Source organism: Penaeus chinensis, chromosome 35 (genome assembly GCF_019202785.1).
Source record: "Penaeus chinensis breed Huanghai No. 1 chromosome 35, ASM1920278v2, whole genome shotgun sequence".
Lineage (NCBI taxonomy): Eukaryota > Metazoa > Arthropoda > Malacostraca > Decapoda > Penaeidae > Penaeus > Penaeus chinensis.
This window is the reverse complement of record NC_061853.1, coordinates 27,188,822-27,208,089: the sequence shown is the minus strand read 5'-3', so window position 1 is coordinate 27,208,089 and position 19,268 is coordinate 27,188,822. Positions and strand designations below refer to the sequence as shown.

The 19,268-nt window shown below is 36.7% G+C and overlaps 2 protein-coding genes across 12 annotated transcripts in view; one reads left to right on the top strand and one right to left on the bottom strand.

Annotated features, from left to right (window-relative positions):
* Positions 1-14,109, top strand: part of LOC125044200 (mitogen-activated protein kinase-binding protein 1-like) — a 157,473-nt gene extending 143,364 nt beyond the window's left edge. For 7 of the 11 annotated variants that reach the window (XM_047640710.1, XM_047640709.1, XM_047640700.1 and 4 more), the window contains 15 exons: positions 26-196; positions 328-518; positions 722-840; positions 1,498-1,575; positions 1,910-2,127; positions 2,566-2,704; positions 2,836-3,005; positions 3,143-3,245; positions 3,410-3,503; positions 5,679-5,810; positions 8,820-8,917; positions 9,049-9,166; positions 9,409-9,502; positions 12,183-12,430; positions 12,647-14,109. In XM_047640710.1, the coding sequence (XP_047496666.1) occupies positions 26-196; positions 328-518; positions 722-840; positions 1,498-1,575; positions 1,910-2,127; positions 2,566-2,704; positions 2,836-3,005; positions 3,143-3,245; positions 3,410-3,503; positions 5,679-5,810; positions 8,820-8,917; positions 9,049-9,166; positions 9,409-9,502; positions 12,183-12,430; positions 12,647-13,005 (2,332 nt within the window). In that variant the 3' untranslated portion in view covers positions 13,006-14,109. The remainder of the gene's footprint in view (positions 1-25; positions 197-327; positions 519-721; positions 841-1,497; positions 1,576-1,909; positions 2,128-2,565; positions 2,705-2,835; positions 3,006-3,142; positions 3,246-3,409; positions 3,504-5,678; positions 5,811-8,819; positions 8,918-9,048; positions 9,167-9,408; positions 9,503-12,182; positions 12,431-12,646) is intronic. The other 4 variants (XM_047640702.1, XM_047640701.1, XM_047640703.1 and 1 more) reach the window with 4 other exon arrangements.
* Positions 14,110-16,295: 2,186 nt separating this feature from the next.
* LOC125044005 (protein dimmed-like) overlaps positions 16,296-19,268 on the bottom strand; it is a 15,285-nt gene continuing 12,312 nt past the window's right edge. Inside the window, exon 5 of the mRNA XM_047640417.1 lies at positions 16,296-19,128. Within this exon, the coding sequence (XP_047496373.1) occupies positions 18,987-19,128 (142 nt within the window). The 3' untranslated portion in view covers positions 16,296-18,986. The remainder of the gene's footprint in view (positions 19,129-19,268) is intronic.

Below are 19,268 nucleotides of genomic sequence, written 5' to 3'. Positions count from 1 at the left end.
CAAAACAACTTTATTATCTTCCCAGAATGCCACATGACATGTCGCAGACCATAACTGCACGCATTGCACAACAAGCAGAAAGAGCTTCCAAAGAGAAGCGAAAAGTAAGGCAGCCTATTGATAATGAAGATTTCAGACCCGCATCTGAAGATATATTTGATCAGAACGCCAACGAAGCAGAAGAGCCGGATTATAGGTCAGATTACAGTGTGATGTTACGCTTGTTGTGATGTTTTGGGAATAGTTATTTTATGAATAGTATCTGATGTCTTAGTGAGATGATTTATTGATTAATTAATTAATTATAATTATTATTTTTTTTATCAGATTTAGTATGGGTCAGCTTCCTTTGTGGGCTAAGAAGCAAATGACAGAACCACAAGGACCAGCTGGGGGTGCCGGCGACAGGGGCACGGTGGACATGCCAAAAGGACGCTGGGCACAGAGGCTTCATAATAATGCCATAACATTCAAAAGTCATTATGATACCGACTCTGTTATACCTTTCCCTGCTAGAGGTAATCTTATTTTCTTGTAGTTCTATTTGGTTATTCTATTACTTTATACGCATTTCGAAGTTCAAAATTTGGGTTGGAACATCGTATCCTCAATGATTTAGCTTGATTTTCAATAATATAAAAAGAAAATCTCATTAAAAAGCTCTTTAGCTATCAGTGAGATTTATTTAGGAACCAACACAAATGTTTACGTTATTTTCCAGATAAACGTCAACCAGACTCAGAGTCCAGTAAGGAAAGCTCACTGGAAGACAGCGTTGGAGTCCACAAACAGTACCAGTCACAAACATCACGTAGAGATAACTTAATATTACCAAATAAAGTAAGTTCGTAGATTTACAAACTTTTTTTCATAGTTGGGTTAAATTTTGTTACTAGGAAGTCATATTGTTTTTTTTTTCTTTTCTTTTCTTTTTTTCTTGTTTGGAAATATTAGTAAGATATAATGTAGAGGGCTCATATAAGGAATTCACATTAATATTGATGTACTTTGTTTTGTCCAGGTACTAATAAATACCTAAAAAAGTTTTTGTTTGTTTATTTGTTTTAACAGTTTGTTTCTGCTTGTGATAAGTCTCTTCAAATTGTAGAACAGGCCAGTTTTAACATAGTCTGCTTTTATTAAATAATGACAATGCATGATGGTTAAGTTTTATTGTCTCTGAATCTTTCTCTGTAGATTATAACTTCACAGTTTATCTGTATAAATCTGAGATACTTTTCTCTTTCTTGGAAAAAAACAAACAAAAAAAACAGGGTTAACCATATAATTTTTAATTGAGATGTGCATGAATGCCATACATTAGTGATAGAGACATTCTACAACAACTACTATTTCTTCAACTTTTTCCATAAAACTATCTATTCTTTAGAAAGGGGAGACTTGTTCTCTGATGCTTCTCACAAAATCAAATGCATGAGTTCAGTGTTCTCAACTCTTTCTTTTCCTCTCTGTTGACTTTGGCCTCCCAACTTCCAGGACTCAGGTGGCGACCCTGGCTTCATTCCTTGCCCAGAGAGCATGAAGGAAATTAATTCAGGGGAAGGCAGTTTTCAGGTATTTTTCTCATATTTGATCCAAAGAAAATATATCCTTCAGTAGCTGGGTGTAGGGGACGGCATAGTTTGTTTTATGATTTTGTAAGATTTTTGTCTGTTTTTGTCTTTCTTCTTTTGCTTCTGAATTTTTTTTTTTTTTTTATAGTAGTGGAAAAGTATTTTTGTGTTTGTCTTCAGATTTGATTTATTTTTTAAGAGATCTTACTGAGAGTGGTATTATTTCCGCGATAGTGATCAGAAGGTGGTCAGTTCTAAACAGAAAAAGTGTTTTTCTTTTTTGATTAAAGACTTGGCATATATTCAGAATAAATGCATCTCAGCATTTCTTTTAGGGCTCACCATCTAAGATCAACACAAAGAGAGGAAGTGATCCTGAGAGCCGCAACAGACACCACACAGATGATAGTGATGTCAGTAGTCTGAGAGTGGACGATGGAGCAACAGACCATGATGGAGACATTGAGGATTACAGCGAGCATGATGATGAGAGCACTGAGCCGGAACATTCTGAACACTTGATGTATTACCCTCATAATGATGATACAGCAAGGTAAGTGCTTCTCGTATATAGTTAGAAAGAATTTTAGTATGGTATTTGTGCATGCCACCCGGCAGCAGAGGGTTAATAGAATAATTTCTAATGCTAAATATTTTAATTTTTATTAGAATTTTATTTATGGTGTAGTAACAAGAATGTTGAGTACTATTAGACATGAAAGGGTGTAGTCAGATAATTTTTTTGGTATTGGGGATATATTTTTATTACAGTATACAGTAAAGTGTACTGCATCAATATCTGATACATATAAAGATACATAGTGTACATGTGAATTATTATTTCTATGTAGTCTAAAAGTGTATGAAAATAGTAGTAGCAAGAGAGATTTATCTCAAGATTTTATGAATGTCCTAAATATATATGGCTAGTTATGAGTTCTTGAAGGAACCCCTGATTTAAAATCTATTTTTAATTATTTTTTTTCTTCAGTGATTTTACTGTTAATGCAATGGATGTCGAGGAGCTGCGTCGTTCCCAGCGCCGTCACAGAAAAGCAAGACCTGAGAGACCCACGGACATTCCGCTTGTTTCAGTCTCTGGTTCTCAGGATTCAGATGATGATGATGAGGTATGATTACCTTTGCAGTAATTCACTGTAAGAAGACAAGGATAATGCAGAAGTTGTTGAATTTTTATATCATTTGATGTATGTGTAGATGTATATAACACTAACTGATACTCAATTTTAACAACTTATAGGTCTCTACTCCAAGTGCTGATACTGCAGAGCGCAACATTATGTCTATGCTCAATGTCAGCACAGAGAGCATTGACAGAGTTGGTCGACGTGAGACTTTCCTCAAGTCAAACTTCGAGTCACTTGAAGGGGAGACAGTGCGACCAGAAAAAGAAGTCAAGAATAAAAATAGGTATTAGAAGGTTGCAGACCTTTGTACATTATTGATTATATATGGTTATGACATGTAGATTTGAACTTTCATTTTTCTCTCTCTTTTTGTATTGTGCTGCTAGACAAGCATTCTCAATTTGTTCTCTTTTTCTACAGTATATCTTATAAATTTAATGCAAGAAATAAGGATTCTCAAGTCTCAAACAAACGGGAAGAACTTCTAAAGAGAATTGAAGAGACAAGAAAGAAGCTGCAAAGTGTAAGTTTGCAACTAGTAGCTATTGCTGATTAATTTGCCCATATTTTAAGGCTGACACATGGTAATACTCATTTTTAAACTTTAGTAACTATTTTTGTTAAATGATTTGATGGAATTTGTGTGACATGAAATAAAGATAAGAATAATTTTTTCTCCATCTTCAGATTGGATATAAAAGTAATCTTAGAAGCAGCAAGAGTATCTCAGACCTAAGCAACATTCCAGAGAAAGATACGTCATACATGTCAGGGAACCAAGGTAACAACTGCGTTCGCTCTGATAATCCCTTCTATCTTAATTTCCCTGCCACGTCTCACATTCCTCTCACAGGCACTAACAGTATCCCAGAATTACTCGGCACCAATGTTCCAACAGTTGTGCCAGGTGTTACAGGTAGTTTTCCAGAATTAGTTTCTGGTTGTATACCTGGATTTGTTGGTGGCAGTATACCTGAGTTAGGGTCAAATTGGCTTTCAACTCTAGGCGGTAGCAATGCAGATGTCAGGAGTGAAGGAGTAGCCAGGATAGGATCTGAAGTATTTGATGGCAGTGCAGTCCCCAGAGACCAGCAGAAAACAGGTAAGCAGCTCCTGGCACAGCTCGAGAGAGATCTTCACGAGTTTGATCTGCTGTCCGGATGCCCACCCTCACCCCCTGAAGTTGATACTGATTCCTTGGAGGAAACACTAAGGAGCCTTTCGCTTCTCAGTTCCCAGCAGAGTCAGCTTGGCTTCATTAGTCGATATAGAGCAGATGATGATTCTGATAGTGATACTGTTAAGAGTGAACAGTCAAATTTTAGCTGTGATAGTTTAGAAGATGAGGATGATGAAGATGATGCTCCCGAAGAAAAAATTGAAATTCCGCGTCCCCCCGTTTGTGAAGTGCCAAGAACTCTTCCATTGCCACGCCGCAAAAGGCAGAGATGGCAGAGACTCTCACTAGGGGGAAGAACTAAAGAAAGACCAAAGGACTATGAATCTGATTTATTTCCAACAAATGAATTGCCTTCAAATTCTCACTCCAGAGTATTCCGCACAACTTCAGACACAGCTTTAGGTCACAGCGACAGCAGCCATTCAGATGTGCAGACACCAACCAACCCTCCATACTTTTCTGTAAAGGCTCCTGGGCATGCTGCTACTTCTAAATGCATAACTGGTTCTGGAAATACTCACTCTATGGGAAAACAGCCAATGGACACAGTTGTTTCAACAGTTGATGATGGTAATGGTTCTGTGACCACTGTAACTGTAGAAACTCATTCTTATAGATTAGAAGGTGCAGCACCAGTTTCATATGCTTTACCTCAGTCAGCAACAGTTGAACAGCTCAGAAGACATAGTCGTGAATCATCACCCAGGCGTCATATCCCCAAAAAACAGGAAGTCCTCCCTCCTGGAAATTTGGTGCAAGCAGAGGATTTTCCTGTGGTACAAGCCCAGCCTCTGCCCCCAGGGCCTCCTCCAGCTGTCTACCTGCCCTCCTCTCAGCCCACACTCCCACAAGGAGTAATACCGGCCCCGGGCAGGGCACATCGCGTCCTGCTGGCCAAGAAGGTCACCATACAGCAAGTCCTGCCATCCAAACGTAAGAGAGAGCCATTTTGTTCCGCCTGGCTGCTCTTGTGGCATGAGGAATGAACCAGCAGGTTGACAACCTGACCTGCCATTATATTTAACATTACGTTGTCATATGATTTCAGTAATTATTTTATTGCTACATTTTCTTTTCCTTTTTTCAGGTATATCTTATTTTTAATTTTAATAGCTTTAGTGTTAAGTGAGCATGACCTTTTGTTTTGTTTTGAGATGCTTATTATGCACTTTTAACTAATATACTATTTGAAATAAGTGTGAAGCATGTTTTTAGTGTTGATGTGAATTATTCATGGTTTGTTCCACATTCTTGTTTTCATGAATAATTTTTTATGTCAGTTTTATCTGTTTGTGCTTTAAAGTTTTTGTTGACAAATAAATGTAATGCAGCACTGGCTTTTGTGATTGTGCATGGTTTATTATGTCAGCACTTTTCGTACATGCTTGCTGTGCTGCATGCATGGATGGATTCAGGTCTTAAAGCATTACTTGCATCATTTATAAAGCAAGATCCGTTTTGATTTAGTTTCCATGTGATGTGCATAATTTATATCATCATTTCCCAGTTTCTGATCATTGAAAGAGAGACCATTAGCTTCTTAGCTATCATTAGGGATAGATAATATATTGTTTTGACGTGTAACTGTAGGCTTACCATTTTTAACGTGTATTCAGTCACTCTTGCATTTTGAAGTGTTAACCTTTATATGAATACCAACTTTGTGTTACCAGTTCATATCCATGACTCCATCCCCTTTTCCTTTCACATCTTTGTTTGAAAACCATCCTGTCTCCATCTGAATCCACCCCTATGCATGTGTGCTGTTGTTTGTAGATGGCGGCAGTGGAGACAGTGGGTTCAGCAGCAGCCCCTGTGGTGGTAGTGGTGGTTTACGTCGCGCCTGCTCTCTGAGTGACCTCACCAACCCCACCACCCCACGACGCCTACTGCCAACTCCCCCTACGGGTATGCTTGCACCCGCACTTTTATATCCTTTTTTTAATTTATTTATTTGTTTTTATGAATTTATTATTATTTATTTTTTGGTTCACTGTTGTTTTTATTCCAGCTTCTTTAATGTGAACATTTTCTGATATGGCATCTCTTAGACATTTTAAATTTAGTACAGTATAAACATAGCCAACCACCTACAAGTATTTGCAAGGTAGATAATGAGGAGAGATTTGTTTGCTAGTTTTTAAACAGAATTTGAGAATGTAACTGTATGGTGAAATATCCAGTCACTAAAACTAATTGTCATATAGAATATTGCCATGCTTTGCTTGCCACATATTGATCATATGTACTATTAGCTCAGATTTAGATAAATGAATCCTTCACTGTTTGGCAGGAGAAATTTTGCATGAAATCCAAGATAGAGATCTCTTTATAAATAAAGAAAAAATGTGATGTTTTGAAGTCTTAAAAAAATCATAGTAAATTTTTAGGACTAAAACTATTAAATTTTCTTCTGATGCATAGTAGTTTTTAAGAAATTGGTGAAAAGATATATTTTGTTTTTTTGTTTTGAGGGTGTCTCACAATTTTACGATCTCATGTTGATATGCATAATCCACCAATCAGAATATCGGGGTGTCCCTATTGTTAGTTCTTTTCAGGTAAACCCATATCTTCTGTTCAGTGCGGTTTTCCATAGGGTAGCACCAAAGCCCTTTCCACTCTGTGTCACTGTTAACGGCTTTTGTTTACTGATTTCTTGCTTTTGCATTATGAGGACTTGGTTAATTTTTAATATCCTCTAATATTTATTTAGATTGTTTACCTGTCTCCATTCCTTCATCAGTCGATATCTGTCCCTAAGTGCTAATATGATCAATCCTTGTTCCCTTGATTTAGAATTCTGTTTTTTATACTCACATGCACATTTACTCTGACTCTCACACTCACACACACTCACACTCACACTCACACTCACACTCACACTCACACTCACACTCACACTCACACTCACACTCACACTCACACTCACACTCACACTCACACTCACACTCTCACTCACACTCTTACTCACACTCTTACTCACACTCTTACTCACACTCTTACTCACACTCTTACTCTTACTCACACTCACACTCACACTCACACTCTCACTCTCACTCTCACTCTCACTCACACACACTCACACTCACACTCACACTCACACTCGCACTCACACTCACACTCACACTCACACTCACACTCACACTCACACACACACACACACACACACACACACACACACACACACACACACACACACACACACACACACACACACACACACACACTCACTCACACACACACTCACTCACACTCACACTCACACTCACACTCACACTCACACTCACACTCACACTCACACACACACACACACACACACACACACACACACTCACACTCACACTCACACTCACACTCACACTCACACTCACACTCACACACACACACACACACACACACACACACTCACTCACTCACACTCACTCACTCACTCACTCACTCACTCACTCACTCACTCACTCACTCACTCACACTCACACTCACACTCACACTCACACTCACACTCTCTCACACACTCACACACTCACACACTCACACACACACTTATACACTTGTACCCACATTTGGACACAAAATTATATCTACCTGAGTACCTCTATACCTGTCTACTCATGTACCTTTCATCATTCTGGAGTCCTTTGCCTTATATTGCAGTTGTTTTCATGGCTGCAGAGTACCCTAGTGAAACATTCTTGATTTTGCTTTACTTACAGTGCAGAGAAACGCAACAATCTGTTTTTTCACACTTAATTTCTTATATCTTCCCCGTTTCCCAAGTCTTTTTTTTTTTTTTTTCACAGTATCATCCAATAAATAGAAATAGATGGTTGAAATTCCTCTGTTGTTGGTATTTATTGTGTTATTCTTAAGGGTTAATATATTTGTCAAGTATTTTGTTTTATTAATCTCTGTAGAATTTTGAAAGGCAAGAATGATGTTTTTCTAGAAGTAGATAGACTACTCTAACACCCTTACCATTTTAGATGCATAAAAATTCTTAGAATGAATAAGAAGGACAAAGAACAAAATATATCATTTATATATCCATAAAATGTATACACATATATCTTATTTTTAGCTTTGAGTATATAAATATAGATTTTCTGAAATTGGTAACTGGAATTATATAAGTCATTATTTTTGTTTCTCTGTGTTTGAAGTGGATATTATTTTATTCATACATGTGTTATTTTTTTTTATTTAGAATTGTTGAGCATTCCTTATTAAGTGCCTTTTTGTAGTTGCCATTCATTTTGTAGTAGTCCAACTACTCTCCTTTTATTTGATTGCTAGTTTGTGTGGATGTTCTCATTTTAATTTGGTTTATAGATCAGTAGTATACTTATGTTGATTCATTATGTTTATTATGTTACAGACCTTTTGTAGTTTCTTAGTGTATACTTAATGGAACAGGGCATAAACCCCTTTAATGTGTTTCTTAAACAGTAATTTTGAAGAAATGGAAAGTCCTTTATCTAAATTTACCTAACTCAATCTAAGTAATTAATTCCTATATAGAGAAATATAGGATCCATGTTAAAAGCTGATTGGTGTAAAAGAGAGAAATAGAACCAGTCTACATTTTGCTCTTCAGGAATATGATTCATACAACATATTCCTTAAATTTTCTGCTTAGTTAATTCATGGAAAGAGATTAAATGTACCTCATTAATGAAAAGTATACCTGTTGTCAACATGCTATAGAGGAATGCATATCAGAGGGGTTAAGAAGTAGGAGAGATTGTAAATTGACATACTGAAATAATGTTGAGTGTAGTAAACTCTGTGAAATACAAGATTCAGAAATAATTGAAAATTGTAGATAAACTAAGTGAATATTGTTAGGAGGTTATGCTAATGAACTCCATTTGATAAAAATAATTTAAATTGATAAGTTATTTTATGCCATTTCAGTTGGAGGAAAGAAGATGGGTGGAAAATCCAACAGCAAATCCCCTGGACGATCACACTCCTCCTTGTCTCGGTCTAGTTCTATTGGGGTTCTAAATCAGGTAATTTTCCCAGTTGGGACGATATCTGGTAACTGTGTATTTGATGCTTAAGTATACCAAGTGTTTTATCTTGTAGAATGATTGTTCAGCCTGTTAAGTAAGAGAAGGAATAAGAGTTTTTATGAACACAGACTGGCGAGGATGGTTCGAGAAGTGACAGGCCCATGAGACCAACCATTGCTTCCATAAACAAGATGACGCCTCGTGCTCTCAAGAGGAAGGCGTCCCTCTCACAGGCTGTCTCTACAGGTAAACTTTATAAGGATGAATACACTGTGATGTTATTCATATCCTCTTACCCTTTTTTTTTTTTCTCTTTTTTTTTTTATACAAAAGGCTCGTTAAATGTATTGTAAAATAATGTATTATGTTCACTATTTTATGTATTTCAGACAGATTTTCTTTTTAGTATATACAATTTTTCTTTTATAAATTAATTATAACAAAGGTATAGATTATGCTTATAAAGATATTAAACCTTCTTATTACAGGTGATATTCGGCAATTTCATGAAGATTCAAGCTCTGAAGACACGTCTCCGTCAGAACACAAGAATATGCGTAGTCGTACCTTAGGTGGTGATAGGTGAGTGAGACTAGGTCTTTTTTTGTTCAGATGATTAGTTATTGTAATTACTTTTGACATTTGCAATACGCACACACACACGCACACACACACTCCGTCCCATTATATCAGAGCATGTCTTCTTAGTTACTTTCATGCTATTATTTATGTGCTTAAAGTGATGGGCACTTTATCTGATATTCATTATTCATTTGATTTGCTATCATTATATTTATTTAAACATTTGAATTGACATTTCATTTTATTTCATACTCATGTAGGGGTTATATCAAATTCCATCAACAAATGCCTCATCTTGGAATATACATTGATATGTATATGTGCAGTAAACCCTTGCTTCTTATCAAATTCCTGATTATTTCAGATTCTCTTAAATTTATGCATTTTGACTAGAAATGGTTTCAGTGGAAATAGTGTCCTTGAGAATATTTGGATCAGATGAAAAGTTATATTTTCATTTATGGAACTAAAGAATGTGCAGCTTTTATTATTTGATAAGCTAAGATGATTAATGAACAAACTTGGGCCTTGAAGGGAATCTTGTTATAATATTGAAGATAAACCGTTGCAATTATTGTTGATAAGCATGGCCTGATGAAGAAAGCATATCTGTATTTAAACATCACATTGTTTTGCCAGTCCTAGGCATGGTTGACCCCCAACAACCTGTTATGTATTGAATCCTAGGCTCTCTGGAGGAGGTGCAGGACAAACTATCTGCAGCATCAGATGTTGCTTGCTTGAAAATAGTTTTACAGGTTTGTGAAAATAGATTCTGCGGATGGCCAACACTTTCTATATGCAGTTTTGAAAGAGGCTTTTCAAATGTCTTGTCTGCAATGTTGTTGCAAAAGACACTGCAACTGGTTGCCTTTTTCTGCATATTTTTTCTTCATGTTGCATATCAGTGACTTGAAATATGCTGCCAATTTGCTGCTAGCCAACGATTCAGGAATCCACAATTTTTTCTTAATTTAGAAACTCACATATTCAAAACATAGCACAGTCTGTGAAACACATATGAGCCACAGTGTTCCCAACTGCCGTAGATGGGATGTCATGTTCAAATTTGTAGTCCTTTAGAAGATATAATTGGGTCTAGATATGCACTGCCAGTAAAGATTCTGATTATGAAACTGTTTTTTGTGACTTTTAACTTTTTTTCATTTAAACAATTTAGAATGAGGGTTTACTGTATATACTTACATATTTTGCTAAACACATACAAAATTCTTATTAGTATTAATACTGCTAGTATTATATATTCTGTATTTAGAGCCATGTTTTTATATTTTTTAAAACTGTAAAACAGGTATAACTGCATGTGGTGACAAAGCTTTTGTATGAACTCGACAGGTCATAGAGACAAAAAAAACATGACACAGAAAAACATACACAATAAAAGAATCAAGAAATGCAACAAAAGAGCACACAGAACACAAAACACTACACACAAAAGAATACACGATAAAAGAATAAAGGATTACACGAAACGAGTTAGGGAATACGACAAAAGAATACATAAGTAAAATACACGAAAGAAGTACTACAAAAGATGAGATAGCAGTTTCTCATTCCTCCAGGATTTCATCTTCAGACATGAAGTTGAAAGATGAGAGGATTTAAGAACTGTTATCTCCTCCTTCAGTAAATTTGGAATGAAAACATTTTAAATCCCTCTAAGGCTTTTGTCTCATACTTCGGTTATTGTTTCTATTTTTTTTTTTTTTCCTGTCATTTTATCCAGATGTTACAGTATTTTACCATTCTTCTTGAGGGCTTGCAAGCCTTAAAGCCTTGCAAGACTTTTCTTTATAAAGCTTTGTTTTACTCTGTTAACTAGTACAGTGCTCACCAGTCATTTTCCAATGTAGCCAGTAATACGACTAGAAAAAGTTGGTACATCATGTCCACAGCCCATCAGAGATACCTGTTTGTGTATGCTAACTCAGCTCTCTTGAGTTTTAGAATTTGAAAAAGAAATGCAGATCCACTAATTTGTGTCCTAGGAAATGTTCTCTGTGCTATTTTGCTTTAGTGTGGCTTTGAATGGTGTTTTTATTTTAATTTTGAATATTGCATGGATTTGAGTACTGGTATGTGCTAAAGTGTTCATGAATATTTAATTTTTTTCTTGTTTTGATATCATTAATATCTGACTAAAGTTTGTTGATTCTGATGCTGAATCACAATTCTCTGTGAATGGCCATACTTTTTGTAGCTTCATGTACTTGCACATAAATCTGTGCACACACATGCACATGCACATCTGTGCACACTTAAATGTATATGCATATATAGCTCCATGCATGCTCATGCACTGTGAGCATGTGTCACTCCACATACATGCACATATAACTTAGATGATAAACACTTAAATGCTTAAATGAAGATTTAGTACTCATTTTGTGTAGTCCAAGTCACTCTTGCTTTCCTTGCCTGCAGTACTAGTTTAGAGAATTATAGTGTAAATAGTTTTTTTTTTTTCCATCTAATATTAATTTTGTAGTTAACCTTTAAAGGCAAAATATGCCAAGAATGTACTACAAGCATTTGGTCTATTTTCCAGTTGAGCTTCATTTAAAAAGCATGTGACTTGTTATTTTACTAGCTGCTAATGGTTTTTATTTTGCTCTTGTGAATGTTGCCTGTGTTGTGATGCCTTGTTGTGGTGTGTTAGGCGTGGCAACCTTCCTACCCGTGCTGTGAGTGAGCGCGACCTCACCCGCAGCAGCAGCTTGTCCAGCAAGTCGAGAGGGGAAGCCGTCCGCGGACGCTACGCCTCGGCTGCATCGCCTGTATCCAGACGAGGTCTACCCAATTCTGACATCAGCAGGCCATCATCTGCAGCTTCCACTGTGGACATGAGCCCTGAGGAGTATCCAACGAGGGATGATCTCTCCTTCAAAGACTTAGACAACATGCCTTGTAAGTGGTTCTTTTGTGGAAGTTTGAGTTTTAAATATGATAGTGAGCTAGATGGGACTCTAATATCTGTGGAAGTTTGTCAGACCCAATAGTTGACATATTTTTTATCAACTCATAAATTAAGAAATGTCTTTATTGGAAGTCACTAGTATAGACCTCTATTATATATTTTTTAACTTTATGATTATTTTGTTTGTTCTACTTTTCCTCCCACAGTGAGTGTGGGAGTGGTGGAAAGTGTCTGTGAGTGGGTAGTAGAAGGATGTGAGCGGTTAAGCCAGCTGTGGTGGCGTGCATGCAGTGAAGGTGGAGGAGAAGAGGACCACCACAGGGCATTGCGTTCCCTCCTCCTGGGAGCAGCTGCCAGAGCCACACATGCTCTTACTCCGCTCACAGCTCCAAATGCTGTACCACCACCACCACCAACCTCCATGTCCTCTGCTGCCCCGGCACAGCAGACTGGTGACAGCAAAGACCCCCGCATGGTGGCCATGATGCAGCAGTATACTGATATTCTGGTCAATATGGTCCAGCAGAAGATGGCATCACACCAACCTCCGCCAGGACCCACGTGATCAAACTCATGTCACAACATACAGTCATGCAACTTCAACCTCATACAGTCATATGGCTTGACCTGAAAAATGTACAGAATAAGTTCAGTGCCCAGTTTTGAGATAGATTGTCAGATGGGTGACTCAAGCCTCTTTTTAAGAGTGTAAGGCTGTGTATGATTGCTTTCCTGTAAAGGATTTTGATCCACTTTTTAAATATGTGTTATATGTGATTTTAGATTCTCCTTGTTAAATGATAGTGTTCCCTATGTGATGTCAGATAGTTAGATTGCTGATGAATACAGTCTTTCTACTAGATTTGATGCCATTTTAATTTTATTTGATTGTTGCATATTATTTTACATTCCAGGTTGTCTGTGACATTTGTTTCCATAGTGGGTAGGAGTGTCATTTTATTTATTGATTATTTTTTCATATGACCTCTAGAAGCCCCATTTGCTGCCAAAGCTCTCATGACCACTGTGTGATTGTAATTATCTTTGAGGACAACAAACATGTATGTATGTATGTATGTATATACATATGTACCTTGACTTTATATGTGTAGTAGAGAGAAGTTCCTTCATATTATACCACTGTCTTCTGTGTCCCATAACATTGGAGTCGAAAAATAAAGCTTATTGCTCCTAAACTGAAAGCCATCAATGCAGTTTACCCTCTGTCAGCAAATTTTGGGCCAGTCCACTGCTTTTAGCCGGTTCCCTAGAGGAGGTATTTCCGGTATCCAAAACTTCGATTGTAATGCAAAATTTGCATTGTTCAAGTTTACAAAATGTAATTGTGTGTCATAGTTTTAGATTTGATTGCTTAAAGGTTCTTGTTCAGTACCACTTCCTCCTGAAATGTGGTTCAGCAAAGTGAAGAACTTTCTCTCCATATTCAGAAAAGAAGAATATTGAACATAAAATTAGAAAAAAAGACAAAAAAAATGAAGACTTTCAGGCCCAGGTCTGAAATCCACTTTTTAGCTTAGCTATACTTTTTTGACATTGGTCATCATGCTGGTGAGGATGGTAAAATATGTAGGAACTACTCATTATATGTTCATGTTCATATACATACACATATAATATATAGACATTCATGTATAGCCTTGCATAAAATACATTTACACACACACACACACACACACACACACACACACACACACACACACACACACACACACACACACACACTCTCTCTCTCTCTCTCTCTCTCTCTCTCTCTCTCTCTCTCTCTCTCTCTCTCTCTCTCTCTCTCTCTCTCTCTCTCTCTCTCTCTCTCTCTCTCTCTCTCTCTCTCTCTCTCTCTCTCTCTCTCTCTCTCTCTCTCTCTCTCTCTCTCTCTCTGACAGTTGGGCATATATTTCCAACATTGCACATGCATACATACATATTCATACATACATATTCATACATACATATTCATACATACATATTCATACATACATGCATACATACATACATACATACATACATACATACATACATACATACATACATACATACATACATACATACATACCTGTAGAAAACATTTTATTTTTGTTTCTTTTGTTGATATGGAAATGAAACTCAAACTTTTTTTCTGGGACATTAGTCTGGTTTTGATGTTCGTGATGAGACATTATACACTGGACATATGTGATGAGCCAGATTCTTAGTTATCTGTACAAAGTGGTTGTCAGGTGAGAGTGGCAGGTTGACGCAAGGATGCATCAAACATCGGCACTCAGCTGTCTCAATACAGCAAGTAGGCCCTAGCACCAAGTCAAAGGCATTCTTTCTTGGTATTAGAAATAATTTTGTCGTACATTCGTAACTTAACAGCATGTTGTCTTTAACATTATCCATATGCTATTAACTACATCTAACTTTTCATTTTTTTTAAATGTTATTGGACATGGTGATGGCATACTGCTGATTTGGGCTGGCTGTTTACCTAATGGTGTATACTATAAATATTTTGTCATATGTTTGTGCAAGTTTTACTGCCTGGTAATTAGAGTTAGGAAACACAGCATATATGGAATAGTGTCATATTATTAATCAAATTTTTTTTGTTTTATGTGCTCTGAATCTCTTATCCAGGGTCATGGAAGGAGCATGTGATTGATTTTATTAGATATCTGATTAATTATAACCTATGCATGTGCTGTGCTTGGATATTAAATCCTAACACAGACCAGACAATTAATGCAATAGCCACCAGAGATTTCAGAAGTGTCATGGGTGTTGTTGCAATCTTGCGTTGACTCCTGCTCATTGATACCAAAAATTGTTGCTATGTTGCTCACTGCTGTCTGTGCTCATTTCTCTCAAAAGGATTCTCAAATGGACAAATGGTTTGAACTGAAGCAGTGATCATGTATTGAAGAATAAAGCCTCTTTTAGTTGACATTTTCTAATGATACTGCAGCTTTGGTAGTAGCAGCATCAGTAGGCATGTGAGCAGCACTTTAGTTCTAATTATTTTATTAGTCTGCCCCTGATAGATTAGTTTTGGAAAGTGTTTGTTTGTCAACTTTTGCAAAGGAAATGAAAATGATGGGATGTCTTGTTTTGTGCATTCATTTTTGATAGGTTTTACTATTAGTGTTGGTTTTCCACGTAAAACAGTTTTGAAAATTTATTGTTTTATGATGGCCTAGGATGGTGTACTTGATGGTGGAGGCTTGTGCATATTTGGGGACAAATGTGACATTAAGCCACACTCTTGAGCCAGGCTGGGATAGGGGCAGTTGTGGGAGCCCAGTGGTCTACTCATTCCAGCTCTTTTGTTTGCAGTGCACAAAATTTTGTAAAGCTATTGTATTAAGTTGAGCTGAGTCAGGTCATATTCCCAGAGGGTGCCACTTGGTGCCACGATGAGGTGTGCCAAACCCTTGCAGATGTGGTTGATGCCAGAACTGCAAGGGAGTGTATAGCTGTATCATAGTGTACAGTCTCCATAGCTTCTAGACATCATTCCCTTGCTTCGGGGGGCTCATTTATCACAGGATAGGTTGCAGGCCTTGCAAGTTTGTGTCTTCCCTGTGACCTTATTGTATCAATGCCTTCCAAAATAGTGTGATTGTCCTCCATTTTTTTTAGGGTGTTGCCACAGTGCTGTTGAACAGCTCTGAGGCTAGATTGTGCTCATATGGAGATCCGGGTAAATGTTTGCCAAATGAAATCTCATTTCTTGATAAAATATGTCTACAGAAGAATGATGTCTTTGTTTAAAACCTAATAAACATAACTGGAAATAGTTTTTTTTTTTCTTCTATTATACTGTTTTTTTTTTTGAAGGATAACACTGATACATTATTACCTCTTACAATAAATTTTATTATAAAGATAAAAATATCTGCAATATATTAACTTTGCAATACTGTCTCTGCCTTCATGACCATTTTTTGCATTGTTTCAAATTTACTGTGCAATAAATGGAAAGTACAATATACATACATGGATTATCCAGCATTTCTAACAAATGGCTATAATTTTTCTATGTTCAATCTTTGGTAGTCCATAAGGCAAAGAACATAAACAATAAAATATATATTACTCTCATATACAATGACTGTCCAATTTCCAAGTTCAGACCCATACTTTTTCCAGACATGATACAGAGCATTTGATAAATTTGAATAAAATAAAGAATATATGCCTTCCACCAAATTTGGATTTTAACAGGGTTTACTGGAAATTGTTTCACTTGTAACAACTCTCTATGTGCACATTTTCCACTCATGCTGAAAATTAAATATGAAAACAAAAACTCATTATTCAAGCTGGATACAATTGCTAAGCAGGTGGATTTGGAAGGAGCAAGATTTAGTGTGAAGCTATTTAATACTGTCATGATATTGTGTGCACACTTTAAGTATAAAAAAAAAGTTTTCCTAAGGCACCATTTGTCAACATTTTAAAAGGATTTATGACTAAACAAGGGTCAAACTTTGAAAACTTTGAGCTTGCAATGATATTGGCCTGTGACTTTCATAGTTAAGTGGTCCAATTGTCATGCAGTGATGATTTAGAAATTTAGAAGGGCAATTTCAGCTGTGCTTTATCATTCAGAAATGAAGGAAGGAATGAGCAGAACATAAGAGAAAATAAATGATGTGATGAAAAATGGAATGACTGACTGAGATGAAGTGAATGGGAAACTATAACCATATACCTAAGGCCAGATACACAAAATTATAATTTTATTCTGATATACCATGTCAATGATCGATTTAAATTACAACTTCAAAAGACCCCTCACGTATGCTATTCTGAAACTAGTTAACCAGAATAATATTCTATAGGCCAACCATGTGAAAAAAAAAGGCAGATTTGTTTGCTACAAAGCATAATACTTCAAAAGGCATATCTCCCACAACCAGTGAAGAGGCAAACGGACATGGGATACAAAAATCAGTAAGGCACATTTTCAAACTGCTTGAAGAATTCTACTACTTGATACAGTGCTTTGATGGTGCATATGTTGCAGTTAAAAGGCAGAATTGTGAACTTATGCATATCAGATTGCTTTCTTTTGTAGTACACTTCATTTGAATGAATTCTCCCATTTCATGAAACTGGGTTTTGCTACAGACGGATCTGCAATTTTGCCTGAGATTGACCATGGAACATTTTGCAGCCATCAAAAATATTTAAAAAAACAAAACACAATATCAAAGTTATTCACACTACCACTGACAAAGAAATCCCTTTAAATTTTCCATAACTCTATACAGTCCACTGCATAATACAGTACAGCAAAATAAAAATAAGATCTGTGATGCAGTGCTATTAAAAATTAAAGGAATGAATTACAAGTAACTTGGTCCTCAATGACAAATTAAACTGCCAAACAAGACCTACGTCATGGCTGGTAAATAAGAAGTGAAGGAAACTGTACAAAAAGTAAATTGGATATTCAGGTCATCATGTTCATTACGATGCATTGTATGATTTGAATTATATTAGGAGAAATGTCCCAAAATATCTTGCTCGCTACTGAAAACAGCAGCAGCATGGATCCGTCGAAAACTGTAAGGGCCTGTTTGTGGAAGGAATCATGGAAGACGTTGCTTGTTGAATGAACTCTACTTGAGCAGCCTGCGATAGCTTCCAATGATGAACTGAATATCAGCCAAAATTAATATACTTTGCTATTCATCGCATTTTCTTCTCTTCTTTTCTGAGAAAAAAATTTCATCTTTATTCCTTAACTAAGTGTTTTCTCTGGTTTTCTCTTAGTTGACAGTGGATCGAAAGAAATACACAAAGTTAAACCATGTAGCAGCACTACATCTCAAACCATATTCACCTCACAATCACTAGAGCTCACTCTTGGGGGGTTTGGACAACAGTTTTGATTCACAACATTATTTCTACAATGTGACACTGCCTCACTATAAATATATATATATATATTTTTTCAGTCGTGGTGTATCTCTCGTAGAAGTAGGACGTGTTTTAGTGCTGTCCTCAGTCGTTAGATATCCTACTATATTTCATATTTGTGCAGGAAGTTAAAAATGAGAGAACTTGTGGTACACGATGTCATTGCTTTCGAAGTGTGAAAAGTATTTGGTACCTTGAGTATCCGTATTGCACAATTGCCATGGTCTACTGCATCACTTTCTGTTAGATGGATGTCACAAGTGTTTTGCAATCTTCTGCCACAAAATCCTCGTGTATATTCAACAGCAACCACATTTAACAGAAGAACCATATTATATAAATATTTAATTAATTTACCTAAGCACATTCTCGGACTGGGGTCGGGGCACGAGAGTTACATCAACATACTTAATTACATTCAACAAAACATTGTAACATGGAATGCTTGGTCCCGAGTGAAAGATAATCATCGTGTGTGACGGGGACTGCCATGCCCCGACCCCGCAGTATTTCCAATTCCCTTCATAATGACTGAGAAACCGTAAGCCATCGGACCGACTGCGGCTCCCGTGGGACGCAGCTGGCTTGGGTTTCCAACGGAATCTGGGCGCTTTGCTGCTAGTACACGGGTGTAGTTTCATTGTTATTGATTTCTTCCATTTCTTCCTCTTCCTCGTCTTCGTCCTCTTCATCGTCCTCCGCGTCTTCTCCAATGTCGTCATTTGGGTTGTCATCTTGGTTAACGAAAGCATCTAAAAATCTGCAAGTAAGATTTTCGTTGAGGATGGACTTAAATAAATGGTAACTAGCAGTGGTAAACGTGAATATGCAAACAATTTCTGAATTACTTCATTTAGAAATAAACCAAATGGACAGAGTTTATTTATTGACCTATTCGTC